Source organism: Aythya marila (genome assembly GCF_965140915.1).
Source record: "Aythya marila genome assembly, chromosome: 26".
NCBI classification, from domain to species: Eukaryota; Metazoa; Chordata; class Aves; order Anseriformes; family Anatidae; genus Aythya; species Aythya marila.
The window spans coordinates 2,873,979-2,893,057 of NC_139067.1; the positions used below are offsets into that span (position 1 = coordinate 2,873,979).

The 19,079-nt window shown below is 42.3% G+C and overlaps 1 protein-coding gene across 3 annotated transcripts in view; it reads right to left on the reverse strand.

Moving 5' to 3' along the window:
* Positions 1-19,079, reverse strand: part of EBF2 (EBF transcription factor 2) — a 132,908-nt gene that overhangs the window by 111,391 nt on the left and 2,438 nt on the right. For all 3 annotated transcript variants that reach the window (XM_082779640.1, XM_082779639.1, XM_082779638.1), the window contains exons 3-7: positions 17,414-17,570; positions 16,352-16,415; positions 16,007-16,062; positions 15,557-15,630; positions 8,966-9,034 (exon numbers count right to left, since the gene is read on the reverse strand). In XM_082779640.1, the coding sequence (XP_082635766.1) occupies positions 8,966-9,034; positions 15,557-15,630; positions 16,007-16,062; positions 16,352-16,415; positions 17,414-17,570 (420 nt within the window). The remainder of the gene's footprint in view (positions 1-8,965; positions 9,035-15,556; positions 15,631-16,006; positions 16,063-16,351; positions 16,416-17,413; positions 17,571-19,079) is intronic.

The window sequence follows — 19,079 nt, forward strand, 5'->3', positions numbered from 1 at the left end:
AAAGGGGGTGGGGGTGGATGACAGCAGCACGTTAGGGCTCCAAATTAAGTAAGAGAGAAAGATGGATATATAAAATACACTTACAGAGAGAAAATGCATTTCCAGGATGTGCTTACATGATCCAGGCTGGAATACACAAAGCTTGGATTGCACCCCTCACTGTGTCACACACCTCCTGCAGGATCTTAGGGCCATCACCTAAGTATTTAACAGCTTTAAAATTATGAGGCCAGCTCCAACTGACTCACATTCCAGATATATATTATAAACTTTTAATATAAATCTTGTCTTCATTTTTACAAGGACTTTGGGCGATGTTCTGAGTAGGAGAAAAATTGTCTGAAAGCAGGAAACAGATACTGCACCTTCACTGGAAGGTCTTCTTCAGATGTGAAGCGCTCACTTCGAAGAGGCTGAAATCCTGGGATGTTTGTTTACAAGGTAAAAAAATACACGAGATCCCACCAGAAACAGATGGTGTCAGAAACACACAGGGAAGGGATGGGCAGAAACAAAAGGTTCAAAAGGGAAGCAAGAGGCAGTAACAAAAAAGGTTAGGGCAAATGAAGTGACAAGTCCATAAAACCAGGTCTAGACAGAGGCCGAGGAGTGGCAAGGTGATAAGGAAGACCATTTTAGGTCATAAATACAGGGGCTGCTTTCATTAGAGTGCAGATACTCTGAAATATCGGCGTGGTCAATGATGAATGCAGAAGGATCCAAGCAAACACAGACCAATGGTCAAAAAAATGGACTCACAGAGACCCCGCGTCGCACGCTTCTGCTCCACACACCCAGGATTTCTCTTGTGCTGTCTGCACAATGAATTTATCACCGGCTCCTATTCCCAGAGGTGCTTTAGTTCATGGGAAACTTTTATTCCATTCCCCTCTGCTACTACCCAAGCCCTTGATTCTAACAGTTCCTCGCACTATCTCATCTGTCCTTTGGAGACCTCTCGTTATCCGCAGGCCGTGCAGCCATTTCAGCTCCTCACTTGCTGTTTATGAGAACTCAGTGCTTAGATGGAGCAAACTTCTCCTAACTGCAGTGACAAACCTTCCGTTTAAAAGTGGGCAAGGATTTTTCCACAAACTGTTTTAACTCTCCCCAATTTTTTGCATTGTTCAGGCAAGATTAATGCAGCCGGCACTACGATGTTTGTTATCTCAGCTAAAGCACAATTAGCATAGCAAGGCTGGGATTCCTCCATGCTTGCTGTCCAGACTACACTAAAACATCACAGAAGCTCATCTGATTTGTCCAGAGAGACTAAAATCCTTACCTGGTCTTGTCTTCATTGGATTTGTTTTCTTAAAACTTCCAAACAGTAGCAATAATCAGAATTTATTTTTAATTATATTTATTCGCCTAGGTTCAGGCTCAACCTGTTCACCTTGCAGTTCTGAAAGCAGAACATGTCCCAGCCATTCCAGTTATGGACTCGGTAGGACCAAAGCAATCCCACCCACTGCATGTCCCTTCACAACCCCACTTTCACTCAAACACACCCAAAAAACAGCAAGCACCTGGCAGGGCTCAGGACAAAATGGCTGCAGTCACACAATGACAGCACACGGCTAGGGGCACACGCACAGAAAGCTAGTGGAAAAGAGGTTCCAGTCCTGTAAACCTCCTAATAAATCTGTGCTCGAAATCAGCCGTGATTTAAACTAATCTAATTTATTTTTGGCTTCGTTTCAGAAGGGGTAACCTTCAGCCCAGGTGGCAACAACTGACAGTCTGAGGTAGAATAACCCCGTAAAGCACTCCAAAACAATCTCCAACCTAATAGCAACGGTTCCCACATCCCCAAAGCATTTTCACCCATCATTTTTCAGCACGTGTATCCATATCAGTGAAAGCTGGAGAAGCACACGCATCCTTGGTTTACTTGTAAACAGAGATTATGTGGACACAGAAAAATACACAGAGCCTGCGATGGAGGGAGCAGAGCCCAGGACTTCCACGGCTCAAACTAGTTCCTTACCCCCAAGTCCATTCTTCATCTTTATATCATGCTCCAAGAGATATTTATGTTTCTTTTGATGCACTGGCCTTCTGGAAAATCTGTTGTCTGTCTACATTACAAATTATAATAATAATAATAATAATAAAGTGACACAAGCCAGCCGCTAGTTTGCTGGCCATTTACAAACCTAAATGCCTGTATGCAACAAATATTTCAAAATGCTTTTGACAGCAAACTAGTAAGGAAATTTTCTGGTTGCTTAAAAGAGGAAAAAAAAAAAAAAAACAGGAAAGAAAGAAACAAATTATGCAGTAAGAGAACCACTTGTCAAATGGCTAGTATAGTGCACTTTAAGTTACTGACTCCCCACAAACATCCAGTCTACTAAAAAATTCATAAAGAGACAGATGGCACAACAGCAGCTCTTTGCAGGAGAGCAGGGTTTAGCAGTGAACAAAGGACTTTGACTCCTTAGGACAAGAGAAGAGATCATTGTGGGGTTTGGAGGCTTGGAAGGGGGGATTGGCGCATGTGGGGAGCTGAGAACGGCTGCGTCTATCTGGGGCTCCTGGTTTCACTCCACAGCAGCAGATTTGAGACATTTATTCTACCCCAGCAGGCATACAAGGAGGAAGAAGGGAGTGGAACAAGAACAATCCAACTCTGCCATGTATTTGGAATTCTCCTTGCCGTATAAACCTGGGAGAAAAGAAAAGATAAAAGAGTGGAGGAAAGAAAAAAAGAAAGAAAGGAAGAAAAAACAAAACAAAACAAAAAAAAGCCTTTCTGGAAAGCATTTCACACAGTTAGGGATTTGGCATTTGCTAACACTTTGCATGAAGGGGGAAACTGAGGCACGGAGTTATGTGACTTGCTTAAGGTGACAGGACTGCTCAGTGTCAGGGGGAATTTGATCTCTCTGTTCATGCAGTTCAGCCTTGAAGCACCAGAAAATATCCTTGCACTACCCTGCAGACTTCAGGGTCAGCCTGAAGGGGAGAGGAAAAGGACAAAGTCGTTTTCAGAATACTGACACGAAGGGGAAAAAAAAAAAGAGAGAACCACCAGAAGTCTGTACTTATTTCAAGCCAGGCCTTTCAAAAAGAGGGGAGTGGAAATGAAAGCTAACCTACTGGGGGAGCGACGCAGCACAAGAAGACGTAGAGCCCGGTGCTATTAATGTGGACGTCTCACACAGAGCGCTTTAACGCACAGCACGGACACCGCGGTGGCATGGTCAGGCTGTTTACATGCCTGGCAAGGGCTGTCTTCCCGAAAGAGAGTTTTAGTGCTTGTGAAACGTGCCAGACAGACAGCCTGGGAGAGCTCAGCGCTGTGTTTATCCGTGCAGCAGGTAGAGCACGAGTGTCAGCAGGGAGGGGAATCTCCACCCGTGCCGCCCCGTCTCTGCGCTGACGGGCTTGGCTTCTTTATAGGGATGCTAACAAGCATGCCAGCTGTGCTTATGGTTTAGGGGATTCTTTAAAAATAATTTGCAAAGGCTAAATATTTACAGCGTGTGTCAGCGGACCAACCCTGTCGTTCACCATCTCCTGAAATCCCCGTGCCAAGAGCCCCGCTGGGGCAGGCCCAGGCTGCTGAGCCAGCTGCAGGCCTGGCCCCATTCCCCCACCCCCTGGCTGCAGCAGGCTCAGCCCACGGCACTGTGCTCCCATCCCATCCCAACACCAACCCTTGCCATAAATAAATAAAAGGTGGGAACAAACCTCATCGGGTTCTCTACAGGGCAGTTCAGAGGAGTTTGGGTTAACAACAGCAGGAACCGAAGCTAGAAGCTCGATTTTAAAAGCATAACTGAGCTAAACAACCTCACTCCGCCAGCTTGAAGGTGGTGGAAAACTCCAGAGCCTCCACACGGTAAAACCATGAAGACAGCAGCTACACGTGGCACACAGCTCACACTCACATTTTATGGTGTTATTCCAAGTGATTTCACCTATAGACCCAGAAGAGGCTGTCCCATCCCAGTTACATTCCATCGTTTTAAGTGAATTAAGATTTTTTTTTTTTAATTAAGTAGGAAGTTCTCTTGACAATTTATCTCTTATTAGGAATAAGAAAAAGTAATAGTAAGCAAATAAACTGTTCAACCAAAAAAAGCCACCCAGTCCTCTTCAGTATCCTGGAGGCTTCAATTCAATTGCAGCTTCAGAAAACTAGAAAAAGCACCGAGTTAAAAGTGCACAAAACAGCATGCTCTATAGAACTTAAATCTTAAAGAAAAAACACACAAAAAAAAAATCATTCACACTTGATGGGTGGGCAATTTATATCCCAAAGCAATTTCCGTGAGCAACAAGGAATGTTGAGAAGAATCACTTCAGCCACAAGAAAAAAAAAAGTTTTTACACATTTTTCAAAATTGTTAACACATTTTTCAAAACTGTCAAAACTATGACTACCACGGGTACTAATTTCAAAAACTAAGCAGGGGGACAGTAGGAATAGAAGCTAAGATCCCTGGGAATCCACCAGGGTCAGGATCCCCCATGGGAACGCACTAGAACCACTTCAGATCTGGTGAATTTTGATCTTCTAAGTAAATCAAAGCTTGCCCTCACATCTTGAGAAGTTACCATGGCTTGTGATGACTAAAAAAACTCAAAGCCTGGATTTTGCAAACAGCTCTGGACAAGACATCGGTCATGAATCTCCTGGGTACCTTCAGGTGTCCTTCCAGTCCTACACTCCACGGGGGTCGTGCCTGCTGCTGCTGCAGATGTTAACAGGCAGCACCACCGGAGGGTTTGAGCTCTACCAGCACAGAGGTAGTGCCCTGAAGGCAGGTTCCGATCCCAGTTTCCCTGTAATGCTGGATCAGAAGGCTGCAGGATCACGAATACTCTATGTACCCTACAAATACTTGCCGAGGGGAGAGGGTGCGTGGTGAATTTCAGTGAAGAAGCTGCATTTCACACAGAGGAGCACTGGTTTCCAAGAGTGAAGAAAAAAATAACTACGAGCTTCTTAGTATCTAAATCTAGTCCCCAGAGCAAAGGTCAAAGCAGAAATGTTTTATTCAGTATAAAAACTCTTGGAATTCATTCAAGGAGTAGGAAAAAAAAAAAAAAAAAAAAAAAAAAACACCACCACCAACAACATGGCTGACATTTTTTTCAACCAAACTATTTCTTCCTTTTTAAAGAGGGACGCAAGTTTCCGTGCTTTGGCAAACAGAAATGAATAAATGGGTAAGCCAGCACAACAGTCTGAGCATTAGTCTGTGACAGCGTACAAAGTGAGGAAAAGGGAAGAGAAACAAAGGGGAAAATGATGTACTGCTGATAGAGCTATGTTATGGTATAGTCCCTGAACTTTGCTAAAGTTCATGGGTATTTACTGCAGTACAACAGAAATCGTCTTACCAGCTTAGTGAGGGCTACAGACCCCACAATCACACTACAGACAGGCACAGCACTTATTGCAGCTAGTCTAGGCAAAAAACGAAATCACAAAGTTGCAGTAACAGGCATCAGTGAGTACCTCTACCCAGTAACAGCAGCTCTGCTTGTTCCTTCACCACCCTCACAGGTAGCCAGGTAGGTAATTTCACTTGTGCCTGCTCACAGTAGGGGCACACCTTGGATTACCACGCAGAACTTGCTTTACCTTGGACTCAAAACTCCTCTCCACCTTGTAGCTCCTTTGCTGTTGAGGGAACCTGCTTGCCACACGACTTTCACAGTCGAGCAGCTCAGAGGTTGGCACTGATCAATAATCCGGTGTCCTCCTGAATTCGTTGTATTTGAGTAGGCCACTGCCTCCGCAGGAGCTGCAAATCAAACTCAGAACTTACCTAAGCTGTACGTAGCTCATCCTAAAACTGGGCTCCACCTCTGCTCGCACACCTTAGGAGTCACCTAACGCAGTTCTGAAGATTTGGGTCTTTTCTGTGTTGTACAATCAAGCCACGTTTTAACCACGAAGGTCCCTCGCACCGCCAGAATTACAATGCAGATGGCACCTCCTGCATGCCAGTCACAATTTCCTCACACACATTTGCAGCAGGAGCAATGCATATTAATTAACCTAGGCTCAAAGGGAGAACCTAGCACCTGCAGACAGCCAAGTTCATATCTGGCCTCCATTTTCCTTCTCCTCTTGTCCCATTTCACTTCACACACGCTGTTTAGCCATGGCTCTGCATAACACAAAAGCATTTTCCCAATCCCTTTTCCTTTTGTTTTACTTCCCTCTCTCCTGCCAGAGCATGATAATCTAACAGCTGTATTGCTATATGACAAATTTTATATTTAATTATTTTAAAAAATAAAAAACCTTTGTTCCAATTACTCTAGTTTAAAGAAAATTTGTAGTTCATTTTAAACTGAGAAAAATGCCAGTACGAAGCCAGCACTGAACTGAAAACAAAGCATTTAAATCTAGAAGTTGCAAAACATGCATAAATCTTACCATATTTGTTGGCCTGCACAATAGCAGAGGGTTGCAAGCTGCGTTTTAGAAGTGGCATTCATTCCACCTGCTCTTGAGTTCTTAAGCATAAATGTTTTCTTCCTAAGAAGCTATATATAGTCCCCCTAAACAAATAAGAACACTGCTACCCGGATTCCCAAGCATGTACAGAGCTCTCTTGACACCTCAACAGAGTTTTCTGCTCATGTGAAAGACAGAGAAGTCAGTCGTGTTGACTACACCTCGGGAGAGGGGACTGTTTAGACAAGCACCCAAGCAGTTGTACTTACTGCTGTGGAAATGTCTGAGGATGACAGAGTAGACAATAAATTCCTCTGCACAGCCGTGTGCAGCACGACTTTATTATGTTTGCAGTTCATATTGTTGATCAAGACATAGTGCACACGATTAACTCCCCAAAATATGCATAACCAGGTAAAATGTTGGAATAGCAGGAAATAGAGAAAAGGAAGTCATTTGCTTGAGGCATCACTACAGACCAGAGGCAGAACAAGGCAGATTTAGCTTCAAGGTCTCTCTTCCCTAGACCATGCCACCACCAGCCAGCAGTGCAGATTTGCAGTGATTTCTGTCCTTGGTGGCCTAAATCCACTTTGGTGACACTGCCTCTTAAACAAGTTAAAACAGCTTTATCAGGCAGCACTCCTCAGTTCCCTCACCTACCTTATTACCCCTATCGGGGTCTAGAGTTCACCTGCAATTTCAAAAGACACAAACAAAGAGAGGCAGAAGAACTGACAGCAGAAAAATCCAGCAAGCTGACCCCAGAAGACACTTCCGTGCGAGTGGCAGGATGCCTACAGCTGTTAGCAGGGGACTTACAAATCTGAGTTTTAGGCTTAGAGCAAATTCGGAAAGCTTAGGACTCACTGAGCACCAAGGTGATGTGTCATGCATATTGTGCACTCAGTTGTTTAAAAAACAACAACAAAGCACAAAAAACAACTGCAACAAAAAGCCACCCATCCTGCTCTTTCTTTCCTTGTTTCATTTCTGTTGCACTTTACATCAACAGATCTCAAAGCCCTGCAGAAAGCATCAGATTTTTTTGCATGGGAATGGACAGCTTGCTCGAGATGACAAATTCAGGTAGTGAGAGGACCCCTTCGTGAGGAACAGTCTTAACTCACAGACCAGCCCATTGCCTCATGCCATGCTGCTTCTCCAGCAGCAAGACAAGCTTCATTGAATTCAGACTTTAAATTGGAAGGTTCCCAAATGCAGATTCATACCAAACGTTAACACAGCCAAAACTGAATTAGAAATTTCATAGAAAAGGTCAAGATGGCATTATCTAGGACCTCTGCTTCTAGTCAGGAAACCACCCACCACCACGCAGTCATGCAAACAGCCCAGTTTGCTGGAATTGCCGACTTTGTCCCCAACCACAACTGTAAGTACAAAAATAAAAGGGAAAACAGGGGGGTAAGGGAGTGGGAGGAAGAACTTCATCACAGCACGAACAATTTTGATTAAATCCCTGATGAAAAAATGAAGGATATAATTGTAGCTCTTTATTCAAACCAGCTTGACCATTCCGAATGCCAAGACAAATTCACAAGAAATATTATGACAAATAACACTTATTAGAATGTAGATAGAAGATGCCAAACACATACAGACATAAAACCGAATCTGCAATCAATTCACCTCAGCATCAGCTTTCCACTGGCCCCTTATACCAGCTGCTTCAGGTATAATAATATATATTTGCTCTTTAAAACAATTAATACATAGAAAAATTTGTCTGGGGAAAAAAAGACTTCTTCCTGACTTTTCCTTGTTTACTATTCCCTTCCTGGAGATGTTGGTTATGGACTTTTTGAAAGAGCTCTGTCTATTCTTATTTTTCCTTTCTGAATCTTGCTAAGTTCCAGATCTCAAACAAGAGTTGGAGTCAGTGAATTCCACAGGGTAGCTTCCTAAGCCTCCACAAATACTGACAATTTTGAATGTACCAATTCATGTAACAAAATGCTGTTCTCCTTCTTTTATGGTTTTTACCTAGAAACTGGCAAGCAGAACCTAGGGCTGGATCTGGAACTAAGTAGTACATGAAACTGTTGTCTTGCATAAAATTGCTCACAATCCCCAGACCATCAGCTTTAATCCTCGCTAATACATTGCACGTCTGCCTTTACCCCTTCCTTCCTCTCTGCACTTCTTGGGGAATATTGCTATTTTGTTAAAAAATGCTATTGGAGCTGCCAGGTTGCTCAAAGCTTTATCCTCCCCATGATCTGTTTGGACCACATGCCTGGTGAGCAGAAAACATTCCAGAAACATACATTTGGTCACAATGAAAATAACACACACAGAACATAATTGAAAAAAAATAAAAACTAAAACAAACACTTTGTCAAGGCAAGCCCAGATGGGGTAAAGGTAACTGGCTTTTAGGCTGGCATTTTGCTAAGAAAGCACAGACACCTCCAAACAGCAGATGCCGACAGAACCACCAAGACCTTCAGCTGCCTCCCATAACACACCACAGTTTGGTGGTTGCTTTGTGGAAAAAAAGGAAGATTCATCTCCTACCTGTCAATGATCACGGGGTCAGACGGAGTCTCATTTCTGTTGCCACAACTTTTCTTCTCACAGCACCGACTAGAGAGAGGAAGAAAAGCAAGATGGAAGAATTACTGTGACAGCTGATAGCAAAACAACCAGCTGAAAGTCTTCTCTGTGAAGCTTTAGGGCTCAATATATGCCCAGAAGAGTGACTGAGAGAATTCTGGCTAGGATTTCTGGAAAGGAGAAGGACTAAGAGAAGTGGGTGCCCAAATCCTGGCTGATTTCAGCCAGAGCTTGGCAGTTGGCTCCCCTTAGTCTGTTTTGAAGTTCACAGCCAAAGTGAACAGCAGTATAGTCACACTTAGACTAAGGCACTACATATAAAAGACTTATAAATGATTAACAGATGTCAAAACAACATTACAGACATGAGTATCATGTGCTATGTATGGTTATAGTCCACCAAAAGGTGTTAAAACTGACTATAAGCAACTTACTGCTTTGTTATACTTTAATAACTGATTTGTCATTTATTGAATTCTTAGTAACCCCCTAAATAAATAAATAAATAAATAAATAAATAAACTTCAGCAGTACAGTAGCACCAATGTGAAAAAAAAAAAAAAAAGAGAAAAAAAAGAAACAACATAAAGTTAGAGCATATTAAGAAGCTGAAGAGATTTCTCAGGTTGGCATTTTGTCTGCAAATCCCTTTGCAATTGTTTCAGTGACGATAAGCCCTTGAGATTAATCTTGTATTTATGCACATTTTATACTGAGTGGCTACCTGCATTCCTGCATAAAATTATAACTCTCTCCGATAAGCTTTCAACATAAAATAAATACATGTATCTGGCTTGGCAAGAAAATGCAAGATAATGCCGCCGCCCTTTGGAGATTGCAGTAAGGTACAAACTGCAGGATGATATTGTGGCCGTGTCTGTGTCTTCATGCTAATACAAAGATAGCCGTGTGTACATATGGACATGTGTGCACAAATATGCTGATATACAAAGATCCAATATATATATTTTTTACATATATATGTATATACACACAGAGAGAGGAATATAACCTGCACAAACTATTTGGGCTTCTTCACTCACAGTGAATTCAACTGTACTTAAGAACAGAATCGCTGCATTTACCTTACCTATTTAAAAAATATATTAATTAATTAAAAAATAAAATGAAATCCAGCTCATTATTTGATTTCCACTGATGTACTCATTGACATGAGTGGTGCTCCCTGCACTTACTACAAGTATCACAAGTTCAATAGATATTAAAAATAGTCCGTGCTCGGAATTACTTCCTTTTAAAAATTCGGCTGAGAGCAGCACAGAAGTCTATTAGAAGTTTTCAGCTGTCTTACTGATCAAATAGTTTGTTCTGACTAAACTAACACGGGGAGGGGAAGGATGTAGGCAGCCAGAAGTTAAGAGCATCGCTGTGAAACTTTACGTAGACTGTACCAGAACTCCTGTATGCCTCAAAAGGCACCAGACCAAATTTAGGCTGCATTAATGCCTTTCTAAATTACATTGTTCACATTCTGCTGAGGTTGTTTGAATTTACACCTATGGAATCAAGAAAATATTTTATTTTATTTTTTTGTCCAGTGACATAATAGATGCTGAATACTTTTACAAAATTCCCAGGCAAGTCTGAATCCCACTGTTTGCCACCTTAGAGCAATTTCAAGCAGAGGAGTTAAGAAAAGATGCCTGAATTCACTGAAAGCAGTATAAAATATGAAAGAGCAGCTATTTTTTTCTTTCTGAATATTCAACAATAAATACTTAAAATAGGCATTTAGGAAAAAAAAAAAAAAAAAAAAAAAAAAAAAAGAGAGAGAGAGAAAAAAAAAAATAAAAAAACTCTTTGGGTAAGAAAAGATTTCAAATCCATGCATATTCTCCATGAGTTACAGTGTGCCAGGAACTTCCCATTTAAAAGCTGAAATTGCCCAGCGAGATGAGATACAACTACCAGATCTATTTGAATAGCAGCTCTAACTGTTTCAACATTTCTACATTCCTTTTGCCTCAAACCTGCACTTATTCATCGATGCTAGTCCTTTTAAAATAAAAGGATACACTAAATATTTAAAAATCCCTGGGGCAGACCCTCTAGCTGCTGTAAATTGTCATAGCTCCATCGACTTCAGTGAAGCTATGGTAATTCACACTAGCTAAGAATATCCCGAATCCTCCTACTACCAACTTTGTTTTAAGTGCACCTTTTATGCGTTTCACTGCCTAATGATTGTTTATACAGAAGTGCATATTTTTTGTAATAAAAGCCAAGATATATCCTAAGGAAGAAAAACAGAAAACAAAACAGAAAGCCATTGCTAGGAAGAATATAAATTCGGCATATACTTTTGACATGTCCAATATTACAATGCCTTGGAAATAACTCTGGGAACAAATGCCTTGTGGTTTCGGTGCCGCTGTAATAAAACAACAAAAGCAACTCCATTTTTAAAAGTTTCTTTTTTTTTTTTTTTTTTTTTTTTTTTTGCCTTTTTCTTTCCTCTCTTTGTGGTAATACTAAACGAAATATCCCTTAGTCATGTAACTTACGCATGTGGTCATAAAAAAAAAATAATATATTTCTGATAGCACTATACCAAAGTCCGAGCAGAATAAAGTAGCAGCATCTCCAGCACATCTCCTCAGCTCATACAGGCTTCCTCAAGGTGGCCATGTCTTGGCACAGTAAGTGCTTAGAATGAGTTATGTGAAATGGGAGTGCAATGAGGCTGGGCTCTGAAATAAATGTGCCACTTTATTTTATAGTTTGCATAATTAGCACAGTTAAGAACTTTACGTTTAGTAAACTTTGCTGCTAAATCTAATTTTTCCAAGTATTTTGCAAACACCTACATTCTTACCACTCAGCACACTTGGGGAACGCACTTTTGTTAGAGACCTAGATTGTTACCCTTGGCCAGTACTTCCTTTTCAAGCCCCAAAATACATGAAATCTCTTGATTAGGCAAAACAGTCACTTGTTTCCAGTAAATGACAAGTTCACAGGAAAATCAGTGCTTTCTAAAGACTGAGGCAGTTTCAAGCCCAGAGTTTTAGCAAAAGTACCTCTCAAATCTTTAAATCCCTATTTCCAAGTGTTTCATCCCAGTATCCAAGTCCACATTTCCGCTGGGTTTGCTTTACAAGTGCTGTCTAACACAACTGACTTGTTCCAATATAAATCAAAGGCAAAAATCCCAAACCCTGATGGGGTCCAGGACCAAGCCTACAACATTATCTTAGAGCAAATTACTGGCACAACTTCACTCATACTTAAGCTTCTGTTTCTATGCTGTATTAGGAGCACACCTTCAGAGGTGCTCCTTTGCTTAAAACAGGAATATCAAGGCCAAGGACTTATTGTCTACACATACTCTTACTAGACTGACTTGGACCACTTTCCTCTCTAACTAGATCTACACGGGAAAAATGATGGTTTACATTATGAACAGCCTTGAAAGCAAAACTAAAACCAAGCACCAAACCCAAAAAGCTATCACAGGCACCAGACCTACAAACCGAACACCCCAGAAGGCTCGTGGCAAAGCAAACTTGCCCCCTTTCCCCCCTCACACTTGCCTAAAATGGTTTTAAAATTCAGCCCTCAACTTCCCTCCCTTCACGCCCCCCCCCCAAAAAAAAAAAAAAAAAATCTGTCTCTAATTTCAAACTCAAATAAGCTCACAGCATGGTGGCCTTTGTTTTGTTTTCTTCTCCCCAACTCCTCCCTGCAATTGCATAACAAAAGTGTCTAAATTCACACCATCTGGCCGATAAAGACACAGGCCCCAGTGGCCGCCTGGCCCAGCTGATTAGAGCTCCTGTCTAGTCTGAGCCTTGTGGCGAAAGTCACAGCTGTGGGGCTTGCTTGCACTCAATACAACTCTGTTATTAGCCAGCTGTAGGCCCTGAGACTACTTCTGTTCAAATTATAATACCTTTTAACCCTCTGAGCATTGAGGGCATGGAGGGTTGCTGGCAGCAGCATAACAACTAGTTTCCTCTTAGTTGATAATTGGAAGAAAAAGAAGAAGGGGAGGAAAAAAAAAAAGTTATTCCAGGAGAGGAGACTGTTTACCTTGATTTCCAACCACTGCAGGGAAGGCTGCGTGTTTGAGAGAGATCCACCTAATAGGAACTGTTCCCATTAGGCTGTAATAACCCAAATGAAAAATTTCAGATCTGCAAATAAATAAATAAAACCTCTCATGGAAAGCACTAATTACGGAGAGTCGAGAGTTTAACTTTCAATTGGTATGACAGATTGTTGTAGCCGTATCAATATTTAGACAACTTTCCTGCTAAGCATGCATCTGTCACTGTCTGAGTGGAAGATGCGGAGTTTTGGATGCGCTTGTCTCTCTATACAGCAAGAATATCTGCGTGTGACTATATACAGAAAAAAAAATACAAAAAAGAAAAAAAAAAAAGAGCCTACCTTCAACTAGCAAAGATTGGAAGAAGGGGAGCAGAAAGACAGCCAGACCCTGCTTTTTAAAAACGGGAGGCATCAATTTGGACAGCAGAGTGGGTACAGTGCATTAAATTTTTATATACTGTTACTAATGCAAACTAAACTAGGGGCTTTAAAAATTGATGCTGCCACTTAAGCAGCATACAATGAGGAACATTTGATTATTGTACTTAAAAGAAATAAAATAAAATGTCAGGTTTAACTAGAATTGGATCCGTTCCCTGGGCATTATTCAAAGTGATAGGTATAATGCCTCTTCAGGATACACAGCATCCTGTTCAGAGGTACTTTAGGAAAACAAGACATTTAAAATCAAATGTCTTGATTAGGCTGCAGAGCGCTTTTGATTTGGTTCACTAATCTGTGTTTTACATGGAAAGGACACCCCTGAGCTGTAATTCTTCCTTGGCTAATCTATCAAGCAGGAAAGTTCAGCACAATCTGAATAATGGTTTACATTTGTAGAACGCCGCCTTAAATCAAGCACGGAATATGCTTATAGGCACCAGTGGAGGCCAGGTATGTAAGAGATGAACAGTGTGTTTGATACTTTGAAGGCAGAGGCAAGAAGCAGGGAAGAAAAACAAGCCAATTTTATTTTAAAACACTACGCTTGCTGCGCTATTTTAACTTCTAGAATAGAACCTCTCTCTTTATAGAAAAGCGGAGACAAAGTCCCCTGACTTATTTTATTCTCACAAACAAGAACCCAATCGCGTAGCAATTCAAAGATTTTTCTGCTTCACGTTCAGCTAATTATAGAAGAGGCTTTCACTACCAGGAAAAGCACATATATTTAAATCTGTACGTAACTTCCAGGTGTGCCAAGAAGTGACACGCAACCCTTTGATCTTTGCTACTGCATCTATAGGTCCTCGTAAAGCGCGCGTCGCGTGCAGCCCATCCACAACACGAGCTGTGGTTGCGCATACATATGTGATAATTGCTCAGAAGTAACAATGCTCCGCGTCTTAATTAAGGAGAGCAAAGCACAACAGAAACACTATGCGTTTACTTGATTCTTACTACATTTAACAATTACATCAATTACTCTGTTCCTTTTAAGTGCTGAAACTGAGACTTCCCCTTGACGAGCCTGCCCAAATAAGCTGCTCTAACTACTATAGTAACTTGGAAGATGACTTAGAAGGAAAAAAAAAATAGTAGCAAATAGCAGCATTAAAAGAAGCAACATTCAGTCCAACTACTTAACCACCCCCCCCCACTAATACAATAAATCACAAAATGTGTTTAATAAAGGTCAAGATTGGTTTTGCCTTTCATCTTATGAAAGAACATTCTACGCACAATTTAGCGCATTTTAATATAAGAACATTGACTGTTTGCATTGTTATATGTATTGAAAAAAAAATTTAATTACACGAGAACAGGAAAAGTAATAAGTTACCATGGAAGCACGATGTACATACATAAGGTACATGTAACTTCAGATTTATACAAATGTTATTAAAAACATCCTCAACTCATTTTACCCTCTAATTTATAACTTTACATATTAAAAATAGTGTCTTTTTTAATTAAAAGATTGAAGTCCTACAAATATTGCTTACAAAGTATAGAAAGGAAGGATTTGGGCTTTGGTTTGAGAGTTTTCTTCCTTGCTTGTATTTTTTGGAAGGGGAGGAACTAAGCAAAATTAATTATGTTAATTTAATTAAGAAAAGTAGAATATTTCACTGGAGAAGATTTTAAGGAGAATACCTTCTAGTTTTCAGGTAAAATGTCTAAATCAAACTGTTCATGAAAGGTGCATTTATTTCTTACAAGATTCCTGTGCATGCAAAGTATCGATTTAGACGGCACATCCAAAGGCCTAGCTTACAGAAGAAAAAGAATGCAGTTCAGGCTGCGGGCCTGAGCCTGCTAAATCTGTTGCACAAAAAACAAACAAACAAAAAAAGGAATCTGTATCGAATCCAAATCAAATCTTATCCGCATATAGAAAAAAAAAAGTCTGTTGTCACGCAGTGTCTCTGACTCAAAAATCAAACTCGTCCTGCCTACAACTTCATCGGAAAAGCCCTTCCAACATCCATGCAAGCAAGCCTAGCAAATCGTATGTCATTAATAAAGTCACCTTACCTGCACATGACTTCATGAGTGAGCAAAACTCTGCACATTTCAGGATTCTTGTTCTGTCCTTCATAAGTTATGGGCTAAAAATGAAGAAAAGGGGTACGTCAATAACATCAGGGTTTTACTTGCTGGTGATAATATCCAAATTTCAGGTGAAGGCTTTTTACCTTTGTTTGTCATGATCTGCAAATTAAAGCCTTCCTCAAAGCCTTTTGGAACAGGAAGGCAGCTTATACAGTAGTGCTGATAAAATGTGGACAAAATCCTACAATCCAGGGGGCACAAATTCAGAGAATAATTTAATTATTCTCTAAAATAAGGCAAAAATAAGGACTTTAATACATATGGAAAAGAGACAAAAATGAACCAGAGATGAAAAATCATGAGGGGCAAAGAGAAGAAAAGAGTGAGGATGAGGTGGAGCAGGGTAGCCCGGCATATATTAGCTGTGCTCACCTGCTTAGTGACTGAATCAATGAGTCTAACATACAGATCCTGTTCAGTCCTGACACCTAGAGCGAGACAGAAACGCAGTCATTAATACTGTTACATGCACCTTTCCTTACAGAACATACACATTTAGTTTCATCTAGTGCCTTATTAAAAATCCTCAGCAACACCAGCTACTTTTGTTTCCTCTAGTGTGCTTCCCAAACCCATCACCACGAAGTAATCTTCAGAGCCCATCCCTGTGATAAGGAGGCACCTAAACTGCAGTGCATTTTAGAAATCATCGTGACAGCGCCTACAAACCTTGCCTCAGTTCAGTGCCCACAGAAGATGACTGGGAAGGGGACTCACCGTTGCTATAAAGGAGTTGGAGTTTGTAATGTGTGCCGTTGTTTGTCTTTTCATTGCCTTGCTCCTGGAAAGAGAATTTTAAAAAAATAAAAATAAAAAAAATCTTCCAGAACTTATTTGGCACATTTAAAATGCAAAAACTGATAATCATGATGGAAGTGACAATGAAGTTCATTAAAATTCTGCGAGGTGAATTCACTGATTGGGATATATTAACCTTCCGAATGACCCAGGACAAACTACAAAATACTGCTGACATCTTTTCCTGTAGGAGTTCAAGAACTTCTTTTCCTCTCTTATTTGCTATTATGCTCTCAAGTTTTTCAAGGCAACAAGATGAACGTGCACATTGCAAGTCAGCTAATATAAAACAGATTGAGAGTAGAAATGCCTAGTGCTTCTTGTCTTTAATGTGTTCATTACTTTGCAACAGTGTTATCTGGAGTCACTATTGATATTTACATCCATTACAGAGTGTTTTCTTGCAGGATTTTTTAAAATGTAATTTTCTAAAAGTGTTATTTATGAGCATCTTTTACTATTAAAAAGTCTTTTTCTATGACTAAGAAAATAACTGTAAAAACAATAGTATGAAACAACATGAGGCGCTTAACACACGGATTTAAAATACAAAAAGAAATGGTTTTCAGGTCCTGCCACTGACTTTGGAGCCTTGAGAAATACACAGCCCGCCAGATACTGTGACACATTACAGGTCAGATTCCACTCCTCTTAGGGAACTAATAAAACTTGGCAGATCTGATTGATTTTTAAAATAAAAAATAAAATCAATCACTCTTTGTCCCCCGTGATTTTTTTTATTCTATTTTCAGTGGATTTCTGAAATTCCCTTTGTATTCCTGACACAACCTTACAAGCCTTTTCAGCTAGAGCAGCACACAGAGGGCAGCAGCTTTTCCCAAGCACCTGAACCCTGGACCAAGAGCTGGGTTTATTTTGCTACGGACCAGTACAACAGGTATTAAAGGTGAGCAGCTCCGTGAGGGAGAAGAGATGAAATCTGGAGGGGAAAAGAGGGAAAAGAAAGACAACAAGCCTTACTTTGTCGTTTTCTACAAAGTCCACAAAAGCTGTCCTCTCTATTTCCACAGGCTGCCCTTGTCTGTCGTAGAGAGCCAGGACAAAGTGGAAGAAATTGGATTTCCGCAAGTTGGAGGGTGGCTGCTTTTCAAAGTGAGCTCTGGACAAAGCTACTCCGCTGTGGAGGAAACACACGGGATAGGGTGTGGGGGGAGAGACAAAGACATTACAAACCCGTGCAGCAGCTCTACGAGCAAAACGACGAGCGGGCACGGCAGAAGGGATTCGGGGAGAAGCCCGGGGAGGTCGGCAGGGTGCAGGTGCCGCTCCAGGTCCCCCCTGTCCCCTGCCACCGCCGGCGGTGCCCAAATTTGCAGCCGCTCGTTCCTGCGCGGCCCCGGGCGGGGTGGCTGCACTCCGAGGGCAAAAAAAAAGAAAACAAAACACCGGGCTCGGAGCGTTAAACCCCAAAAGTTGGTGCTGAAGGAGGGGAGCTGCTTCCCTTCCTCCTCGGCCGGCACATTTGCGGGCACGGAGCGCTCCGGGTGCCTGCCAGGCTTTGCTCCGAGCAGGCAACCGAGCTGAGCGCGTTTCCTACGGGCTGTCAGCGGCACCGACACCGTTTGCGGTACAAAGCAGCCGCTTTCGGGCACGGCACCCACTTTCCCCCAGCAGCAAAGTTGGTTTTAGCGGCTTTTAGCGGCTGGCTGTTTGCCCCGGCTCCTGGGCGTGCGGTTTGGGATTTACCCGGCGAGAAGCTGAGCTCGGGAGCCCCCGGCTCCGCTCAGCCCCGGCCACGGTTCCCAAGCATCTCCCGGCTGTGGGGGGGGGGGATGTTTTTGTGCCCGCCGTGTCCCGACCCGCAGCCCTGTTTGGTAGGGAAACGAGCCGAGCCTCCCTCTCCTAACGCTGATTTATCTCCTGCAGAGAAAATAGGTGCCCGAGGGCACCTCCGTAGCACGGAGCACACAAATTGAGTCTACCTGCAGGACAAGCTGGGAGGCTGAGCTGCTTTGGTGTCCCCACGACAGCTCTGCTGCACGGGCACAAGTATTCAAGGCTTTCGGAGCTTTCCCTGGGCTCTCCCCTCGCCAGAGAGGCACGGGGGGAACTCCCCGCATCTGCCACAACCGCACCTGGGGGCTGCCCCTCGCCCTGCAGCGAAGAGCTCGGATTTGGGGTTTCTTATTGATCCCTGAACTAAAAGCGGCGCTGCCCCAGCCAGCCCAGAGCGGCTGCACCTCCGCGGTTCCCCCGCAGCCCTTTCCTTTTACTTTCGGTTTTCGGGAATAAACGTCCCCGGTCCCCCTCCACCCCCCCCCCGGATTTATTAAACCATCTATCGGCATTCCTAAAACTCTGATAACTCCTCCCATGGTGCTTGGGAAACCTTGGATCAGGCCGTGGGTGGGGGCTCCGAGGTACCTACCATTCCTCCAATGTCCCACCCGCCGGTGCGTGCCCTCACCTTGTCCCTATATTCACTAAAAAGCAGCTGGCTGCCCGGGCTCGTTCAGCTTTCCCCTTCCCGGCGCTATACTGGTGTTTTTTGGGGAGAAAAAATGTATCCAGAGAGCGAGGGGACAAGTAGATATATGGTACTTAAAGGAGTTTTTATCACCTCAGCCAAAAAGGGAAGAGACTGGGACAGCGGTCCTGTGCAGATTTAGCAGAGGATAGGAGAAGG